We start from the raw sequence: 9,898 nt of genomic DNA, 5'->3' as shown, positions 1-9,898 counted from the left end.
TTGGCGCGACTTCCCTGCTTTTTGCTGAGTCAGTGAAATTGCATCCGATTGAGCTGATTGCTGTTTGCTGAAGTCGTGAGATTGGATTATTGTGTTTGTGTGAACTGTTGAACGTCACAATAACTCCTTGTGACAATTTTCAGCTGTGATAACTGCCTACCGTGGAATTCACTTCTAAAACTCGAACTATCAGTGGAGAATATCCTTCTTACTCTGGATATATTCTTCACCGCCGAATACAATTACGGCACAACATTTCGTGTAGTGGAATTATTGGACCTTCAATTTAGTGAGTCTGTTCCGTTAACTTGTCCATTTCTTATTGCCATTTGTTATTTCTAAGCTGGTAATTTGGTTGTATATTCTATCGAACACGCATACATAGGTCCTTGTCCACTAAAAAATGCTGTCAGACTTACTGGAGTAGAAGGAAATTTGTCTATGGGTTTATTTATCTTGGGATATGCTGTGGTGACACTCAAAGCGATTTGTCGAGCTTATTCGGCAGCAAGGTATGTTTGCACACTACCACTTGGTCAAGCATGGCTAGTCAACCGTCCAGATGGCTTCTCATTGGACAAGGTATCCCGCTAGTCATCCCCTAATCACAACATACAACCCTATCCCGATATGCTCGTAGAGTGAAAAATTATCAGCTTGGACCAAAAGATTTAGGGTCTCATAACTTGAAAATCATAGTCATGTCTATAAATGACATGTCTAGAGATGAGTTCGGATGGATCTTGACATTCTGAGGGAAAATGCTTGAGTCGGATGGAGAAAACCATGATGATTTAAAATATGGTCAGCTAGATGTGCCGTCCGCTCTGTAAGGCAACAGCTGGATATAACCCCACTGAAACATGGGGCAACCCGGTGCAACATATTTAACTGATTGAAAACATCATAAACGGGAAATCCAGGAGGGGTTTAAAATAAGTCTCCCACAGAACCAAATTTGTTTGCAACTGAGTGTATTTCGCTAATATTCAATTTCTGTTCAGGTAAAGCACAGAAGTGACGACGATGATGAATGGCTTAAAGAGATCCAGGGCTTTTGGAGAGCATAAAGATACCCTTCAACGTTCTGTCAGATGATGATATGCTGTTCCCCTTCTTCCACCACCATTAGGCGCAGATAAAATTGTGGATATACAGATCAGGTCACCCAGATGAAACCTGGACAGCTTTGTGCAGCACATTCAGTTGGAGAATAGCACACATGAGAGATTCAGTAGTGAATCAGCGAAGACTCTCGTTGAAACAAATTCTTTTGGAACATTGTATATTTTGCAGACCGAGCAACCGTATACCACTCCACCAACCAAGCAAGGTTGACGATGAAGTAATTTCATCTTGAATAAAGCTGTTTCCACTAAACAACACTCTAATCCTCCCACAGTGAAGGTCTACCGACTGTCTTGTTAGTGGCCTTTATTGTCGCCCAACAAAACAGATTCTAGTCCACGATATTTCTGGTGAGTTTTTGGGGAAAATACAATAATCGTTCAGCATCTAACCATTATCTTCGATTGCCAAAAAATAAAAATTGCCGACCAAGTTTACCGAGGTGAAAGCCTAAATTTTTCCTATTGTGTGGGTGGAGCTCCGTTGTGGAGGTTACGTCTCGTATACAGATTTTGAACGCCGGCCGATACATCTCGGTTCAATTTAACTAATTTGGCAGTAGTGAACCATATGCACTAGGGAGAAGCATAAAAATTATCGAATGAATACGTGTGCCACATAGGCCAAAATATCATCCCTCCGAAAAGCAACTGTTTCGACCAGAGCCGTCGAAAATCAAGATTTCGATAAACGTACCACATTGGGAAATAATGTCAATGAATGAAAGACGGTTTGTTGTGTAACATTTCCCTCCGAGGCCGAGGTGATTCTCTTCCACAATATTGAGAACCATACAAATCTCTGCCTCGAGTTCATAAGAACTCCATAGCCACACATACCAAAACTAAAGCGTATCGGAATTTGTATGCAATAATTATTGAAAAAACATGAAGGTCGCGAGCTAGCAATGCCGAACAAATTCTTCTACTTCACTACGCCTAAGTTTCCGGCTGTCGTCGGTCTCCTAATTTCTGATATGTCCTATGTGCGTTGACGGATCACGGGTTACTACACCAATCTGTCCAGTTCGATTGCGAAACCAGTCTCGTTTTCCTGATCGCCAGGTCCCCGCTTCACCTGAAAAATCGTCTCATTAAATAACGATTATTCAGGTATGTGTAATTATGATCACCAGATTTGAAGCCACAAGGTTTTGCTCTGCAAACCGCAAATTTAAGACAACCAAAAATCAATGAAAAATGAATCAGATGTTTCTGTGTGTGAATCAACGATGAGTTACACGACTGGTTATCCTATTATTCTAACTAGCGATTATGCTCTACCTATTTGGCACTCTCATCAAACAAGTACCTTCTCAGTGACCTCGATCACTGTCAATTTTCCGAACCAAAAGATTTAGCTCTCACATTCTAATGCATGGCTTCTTTTGAGAATCATAACCGCGCACAGAAAAAAACTATGGACCTATGGTCCAGAATTCTAGGCTTAGCCTGGTAAAGCGCAAACCTGTGACAAGAGAACAACAAATAATTTAGCGAAAACCTTTTGACGCTGCTCTTTATCGAAAATCTCCGTACATTGTCACGTCAGGCAGAGTTTGTCTAAATAGTCCCACCTCACGAGCGTTCGCAATTCTTGCTCAAAAAATCTTTTGCTGTAACACTGAATCAAAAAACTGTTCCGTGGCTACATTCATGAACAGGTGTTTCGAGCAATATCTAACCTCACGTTTTATCGATTGGTGCGCCCACCTAATACCTAAGACAATAACCAAACAACTGTTAGCGTGATGTAACAACATTTCGCCAAGCAATACTAGCAGTTGAATTTTATCCTCATATTGGTTTTTGAAACCCGATTTGTTTGATCCAATTTGCTTAACCTCCAGAATTTCAGTGGTCAGTGTACGATGTATGGATGGAAAAGCGCTACAGCATTTGAGATATAAAAGCCTCGACATCTGGTCTGAAATCAAACCTGAACATGTAAGTCTGGGGATACCTGAATACCGTAGTCAGTTCGACGCGATTATTGTTTTGCACCGTGATATTGTGTCCACCTAAGTAACAATGTGGCCCCTGCTTCTTAATAAACTTCCACAGAAAATTTCATCTGCGTTTTTTCAGGTCCAACATGCGTGCATTCATCGTTGTACTGACCGCAGTTCTCATCATGTCGGAAATAAATGGTGGAGCGCGTGAGTGACGCATTTTTGAACCCAGCACATATTTTATTGTGTTTTGCAGTCAGCTAAATTCGTCTTGCATACCGCAGGAAATGGTTTTCGTATAGTTAATGGTTTATATTTCGATATATTAAAACCGAGTGGTTTGTATTAACCGTTTTCCGCCGTCTTACGCTACTTACCGAACAACCTCCTCAGGCGTTGTGCCTGCGACTACCGATCACGGCTGTTCGGAGGAATTCTTCTTCAGGCATCCAAAATTAAAGTGCACCTCCAAAATATTGAGTCACATCTTGTCACCTAGGACTAACTTTCTGGTGATTTCATTTTCACTGCTCAAAAAACATTCTACATTGATGCTGATTTTGAACTTCATCATATTCGAGTGCGTTTCTGGTCGTTTATCTGTCCAGTATCTTGACCAAGTGTGCAATGGTTTTGTCCAATAAGATTCAAATGGCAATTACGCAAGTCGAAATTATACAATCACTGTTCAGAAGCAGTTCTATTCATATTTCGTCATTCTATTATTTGTGACTAATATACCTACATCCGGAAATGTGAGGTTCTAGTGAGTATTGGAAGCTTGATGACTTTATTTCACATTTAAGTTTCCAGTTTATCTACAAGCTTTTTGGCGTTCATATGAATTCTTCTTATCCTCTGAAAGTGATAAGCGATGAGAAGAGAAAACAACTGCTGGGGATATATGAGCGCCGCAGAAGAGCTCAGGAACCTGCCACCGTAGAACAACCGGCTCCAGATGATTCATTCACATGATGCATAAAACTGAACTCGTCCCTTCAAACATCGCCGTATGCGAACAGAAAAATAAATAAATCCTTGGCAATTNTAGTCAGTTCGACGCGATTATTGGTTTGCGCCGTGATATTGTGTCCACATTAGAAACAATGCGGTCCCTGGTTCTTAATAAACTTCCACAGAAAATTTCATCTGCGTATTTTCAGGTTCAACATGCGTGCATTCATCGTTGTACTGGCCGCACTTCTCATCATGTCCGAAGTAAATGGTGGAGCGCGTGAGTGACGCATTTTTGAACAGAACACACATTTTATTGCGTTTTGCAGTCAGCTAAATTCGTCTTGCATACCGCAGGTGCCTGGTTTCAGTATAGTCAGAGATTTACATCTCTATATATTCCTATGGATATATATGTTTATATTTCTATATATAACACAACATCAAATTCGAGTGTATTCAACTACAGTGCTGCTCATGCACTGACCGGAAGACCTCATGCCGGGTGCGCAAACCACCATTCTTGTCTTGGCTTTCTCATCTTGAATATAAACGAAATTTGCAGTTCTTTGAGATGGAAACGCAGGGATGGGGGTTCTGTTTTTAATTTGGTTCACAACGCGCTCTGTTAACCACCAATTTATAACAAACCTCTGTTCTTCCTTGTGTCCGTTTCATATTGAGTGTCCACAGAACGTGAATGTTCTTCAAATAGCCAGTTTGATCAGACTCACTTTACAGGTGCAGGTGGAATGAATTATTCATTTTAGCTTGCAGAGTTTTCGAATACCTCAGCTGAAGCAGCGAGGTTGTTGCGCACAATGTCGTCAGTAGATTTCCGTTGAAACTGTCAACTGGCCGGTTTGAAGAATGGTTGATACAGCCCATGTTTGTACGCTGCTTATCGGCTGCAGTTAGGTTAAATCAAGCTCAATAAAGTGTTCCTGCAAATATTCGTGAATGAACTTTTGTTGTCGTGGGTGGTGCGCAGGTTCATCAGCAGATGACGGTCGACCGTTGAGAGATATATTAAGCATAAAAGGGCGGAAGTTATTGGCAGTGTTTAATTTCGGCAAAGCCTTCTTCTTAACTGCTTATTGATAGGGTGGTCATTGTTCAGTTCGGAACGCTTGGCTACCGCCTGTCACGATGACTAGACCCACATGATATCGGCTATATTCATGCTAACCCATCCAGAATTCTTGGCTCATCCAGTTCACGTTCAAGGCTTTGTAAAGAAAACAATGGATATTTAAGTAAAAATCACTTAACGCTGCCATTTAATGCGAATTTCTTTACATTGTCATGTCAGGCAGAGTTTTTCTAAATTGTCTTACCTCACGAGCTACCACAACACACTCAAAATGTTTAACCTCTCAGGGGATGAAACACGGTTTTCGTGGCTACATTCACAAACGAGTGGTTCGAGCTGTACCCAGCAGCACGTTTTATCGTTAGGTAAAGGAGTTTTTACGCCCACCTGATGAGTAAAATTATAACCGACAAATGTGTTACAGTGACGAAAAACCATTTGCCGAGCAATACATACAGTTGATTTTCTCCTCATATTGGTTTCCGGAACGTGATTTATTTGCTCCAAGTTGCTTTGCCAGTCAGTGTGGGAGGTATGGATTGAAAAGCACTTCGGCAGTTGAGATATAAGAGGTACGATTTTCGGTCTGATGTCAAGTATAGCGTGTAATCCTGGAGGTGCTTGAACACCGGAATCGTTTCTCCATTAGTATCTGCTTGCACGTTGATACTTTGTCCACATAAGTATGAGTGTGTCACCTAGTTTTGAACAAACGTCCACTGTAAATTACGTTTCCGTTTTTCAGGTTAAACATGCGTGCATTCACCGTTTTACTGGCCACTTTTCTCCTCATATCCGATGTAACCGATGCATCGTTTGAGTGACGAAATTTTGAAAAGAGCATAGCTTTGAGTTTTGCTTTGCAATCAAAAAATATATTCTGCGTACCGCATTTGCCTGGATTTAGCATAGTCAATAGTTTATATTGGTATGTAATTACACCAGATAGGTTGTACTCACCGTTTCCACCGTCTTACAAGATTTTCAATGAGTCAATTATCGATTGTTTTCATTGGTTATTGGAGCTGCGCCACCGTCCTTCCATCGTTAGAAATTAAAATGCATCACTAAGAATATTACTCGCAAATTGTAAGTTACACCTCGTAACCTGGGAATAACGTCCAACCGGTTTCGATGCCTGGTCGATCGTCACTGAGTGGCTTGTCCAGCATTGGAATATTTTCTTCCAATTAGGATCATAATTCCACTAGAATAGTCATTATGTGTTACATATCTAGTTCCCTCTATATTCCGCCATTTTATTTTTGTGTGACTAATATAACTGCATTCGGATATGTTGGCTTTCGAAGTTTGGTGAAAATCTGATTGCTTTCAATTCAGTTTCCAGGTTTCTGTTCGTGGAAATTTCATGAACTTCATTTTTTTCTTTCGAAAGTAGTGGTCGGAAAACAAAGATAAGGCCTGGCATATTTTATTGAACCGGAATCGCCACGCAACCGGGCTGAGGAAACTGCCACTGTGGAAAAACGGGCAACGGATGATGCAAAACACTGAACCCGAACCTAAAAAAAACCCCGAAATCGAAGACAAAAATAAATAAATCCTGGGTATTTTCCCATTTGGGGGACTTCTATTTAACAAAACCAAATCTAAGTTGTCATTCGATTGAGAATGGAACCACACTACACTTAGTGGGCTGCATTTTCTCTAGTCGATGAAAGCCGTCCAATAATCAACCGGAAGTTCTTAATAATGGCTCTGCAATCCGTGAATTCAGTTGCTCTTAAGTATTCTCACCGATGCCGTCTCGTCAGCATTGGCTCTATGTGCAAACGTCGGAGGCCCAAATAAAAAACATGTGAAAGCTAGGTGGTTTAATGAATTTCAGTTTACTTGGCTTATCGTTCCGAGTGACAAACATATGCAAGTCAATCCATCATTCGGGGAAGTTAGTCTATTGAGGCGTCTTCCACCTTAGACCATTGTTCATAACAGCAGCAGAGTGATCATTCCTAAAGAGGGCTGCATTTTCCTCTATCAAGCACTGATACATCCTCCACTAACTTGGCAGAACCTGAATGGAGGAACTACTTGTAAACTAACAGGTCTAGCAACATGAAATCAGATGTTTTCATTAGACTACCAGCCTTCGTGGACCAGATAATCTGCTATTCTACCACCGGAATTATAAATGAACCCAAAAGTGTTCCAAAAAGGAGACTGTGGTTTGCGATTCATATTTCGTGATGAAGCACTGCTCAAGTCGAGAAATGTTTTGGACAACAAGGCCGATTGTGAAGTTCACGTTACGGCTGAATATAGGTATCCAACATGCGATGATCCTGTCCGAGGGAGCCCTTTATACTGAAAACCGCGAGATGCTATACAGCCGTTTCATGCTTGGTTGGATTCAACAGTAAGGCACAACTCACAACAGGGATGAACGAGCTTTAGTGTGATTCTTCACTTCTCAGCAGACATTGGCTTTACTAACAAGTGGAATTCTTTCTATCTGATATCAACTCGTCTCAAGACATTTCAATGAAACACACGCTTTTTCATGTGTGTACAATTCTCACAGCCTTGTGGAAATAGTTGGAAATAGTTGGTCAATTATCAACAGTCAGAGTTTGGGATTTTCAGTTTGCCGACCATATTCTTAGATTCACTGGCACAGTCGCTTGTGCACGAGCTTTGGGGGTAAAGCCAAAATGGTTTATTGTCTAATTCAGGTGTTTTGCAGTTGTCTTCAGCTTCATTCATCAAGGAACACATACAAAGCCAAAATTATTGTCTAATTCAGGTGTTTTGCAGTTGTCTTCAGCTTCATCCCTCAAGGAACACATACCCAAATCGTCAAGTTCAGTCAGTCATGACACTTCAAGCAATTTGTCCAGCTTTTTCGACAGCAAAGTAAACGACTTTGGAATAGTGAACAATGAGTACCTCTTGGTACAGCATACTCCGAACTCCCTGGTAAGCAATTGCGCACAATACCACTTGGTCAAGCATGGCTAGTCAACCGTCCATGTGGCTTCTCATTGGACAATGTATCCCGCTTGTCATAACTCAATCCCGAACTACATCCCTATCCCCATAGTCTCCTATAGATGAAATTGATCAACTTGGACTGAAAGCATTGCGGTCTCACGAATTGGATGGAAGATTTTGCTCAATGTCCCAGAATTCCATGTTCCAAGCGGAATTCGGACAAGAAGCCGAGAATCGATCTGATACGACGATTTGCGGCTTTAACTGTTTCTTCACAAACATTCGGAAATGGTGACACACTGACTGGTTTATACCTGTGCAATTTACCGACTTTAGTATTAGCAAACCCCATGCACTAAAGAATACCACAAAATTGTCGAGTGAGAACGTGTACCGCATATGTCAAAATATCATCTATCCAAAAAGAAATCGTTCCGATCAAAGCCCTCAGAAAGCAAGATTTTGGGAAACGTACCTCACTGGAAATAACGTCAAAGAATGAAGGATGGTTTGTTTTGAAACATGCCTTACCGAGGCCGAGTTGATTCTCTTCCACAATATTGAGAACCCTACAAATCTTGGCTTCAAACTGAACTCAGCCTCAAATGTGTTGGCACAGACTAGCCATACACACCAGGACCCACTTGATGGCTTGGGATCTCCATCACTGGAAATGTTGTGAGACTTACTGGAGTAAAACGAAGTTAGTCCATAGGTTTATTTATTTTGGGATATTCTGTAGTGACACTCAAAGCGAGTTGTCGAGCTTATTTGACAGCGAGGTAAACGAATTCCGATTAAGGAATAATGAATATCTCTTGGTAAAGCATACGCTGGACTCCCTGGTAGGCAGGTTTGGACAGTACCACTTGTCCATGCGTGGCTAGGCACCGGTCCAACTGGCTTGTCATTGGACAAGGTATCCCGCTAGTCATCCCCTAATCACAACATACAACCCTATCCCGATATGCTCGTAGAGTGAAAAATTATCAGCTTGGACCAAAAGATTTAGGGTCTCATAACTTGAAAATCATAGTCATGTCTATAAATGACATGTCTAGAGATGAGTTCGGATGGATCTTGACATTCTGAGGGAAAATGCTTGAGTCGGATGGAGAAAACCATGATGATTTAAAATATGGTCAGCTAGATGTGCCGTCCGCTTTGTAAGGCAACAGCTGGATATAACCCCACTGAAACATGGGGCAACCCGGTGCAACATATTTAACTGATTGAAAACATCATAAACGAGAAATCCAGGAGGGGTTTAAAATAAGTCTCCCACAGAACCAAATTTGTTTGCAAATGAGTGTATTTCGCTAATGTTCAATTTCTGTTCAGGTAAAGCACAGAGGTGACGACGATGATGAATGGCTTAAAGAGATCCAGGGCTTTTGGAGAGCATAAAGATACCCCTCAACGTTCTGTCAGATGATGATATGCGGTTCCCCTTCTTCCACCACCCTTAGGCGCAGATAAAATTGTGGATATACAGATCAGGTCACCCAGATGAAACCTGGACAGCTTTGTGCAGCACATTCAGTTGGAGAATAGCACCCATGAGAGATTCAGTAGTGAATCAGCGAAGACTCTTGTTGAAACAAATTCTTTTGGAACATTGTATATTTTGCAGACCGAGCAACCGTATACCACTCCACCAACCAAGCAAGGTTGACGATGAAGCAATTTCATCTTCAATAGAGCTGTTTCCACCAAACAACACTCTAATCCTTCCTCAGTGAAGGTTTACCGACTGTATTGTCAGTGGCCCTCACTGTCGCCCAACAAAACAGATTCCAGTCCACGATATTTTTGGTGAG

At 41.4% G+C, this 9,898-nt stretch overlaps 3 protein-coding genes across 3 annotated transcripts in view; 1 reads left to right on the top strand and 2 right to left on the bottom strand.

Annotated features, from left to right (window-relative positions):
* The window catches only part of T265_04243 (hypothetical protein), a gene marked incomplete at both ends in the record, with an annotated part of 6,803 nt that extends 2,749 nt beyond the window's left edge, over positions 1–4,054 (top strand). Inside the window, one exon of the mRNA XM_009168936.1 lies at positions 3,893–4,054. Coding sequence (XP_009167200.1) covers positions 3,893–4,054 — 162 coding nt within the window. The remainder of the gene's footprint in view (positions 1–3,892) is intronic.
* Positions 4,055–4,947: 893 nt separating this feature from the next.
* Positions 4,948–5,600, bottom strand: T265_04242 (hypothetical protein; the record flags this gene model as incomplete). The annotated part of the gene is made up of 2 exons (XM_009168935.1): positions 4,948–5,123; positions 5,534–5,600. 2 exons carry the CDS (start codon positions 5,598–5,600, stop codon positions 4,948–4,950), a joined length of 243 nt encoding a protein of 80 aa, XP_009167199.1.
* A 20-nt stretch (positions 5,601–5,620) lies between these two features.
* Positions 5,621–9,898, bottom strand: part of T265_04241 (hypothetical protein) — a gene marked incomplete at both ends in the record, with an annotated part of 7,478 nt that continues 3,200 nt past the window's right edge. The window contains 2 exons of the mRNA XM_009168934.1: positions 5,621–5,824; positions 5,857–6,006. Of these exons, the coding sequence (XP_009167198.1) occupies positions 5,621–5,824; positions 5,857–6,006 (354 nt within the window). The remainder of the gene's footprint in view (positions 5,825–5,856; positions 6,007–9,898) is intronic.

This window comes from Opisthorchis viverrini (assembly GCF_000715545.1).
Source record: "Opisthorchis viverrini unplaced genomic scaffold opera_v5_68, whole genome shotgun sequence".
In the NCBI taxonomy this organism is placed as follows: Eukaryota; Metazoa; Platyhelminthes; class Trematoda; order Opisthorchiida; family Opisthorchiidae; genus Opisthorchis; species Opisthorchis viverrini.
Note: the sequence above shows the minus strand (reverse complement) of the source record. Positions and strands in the feature narration are given on the sequence as shown.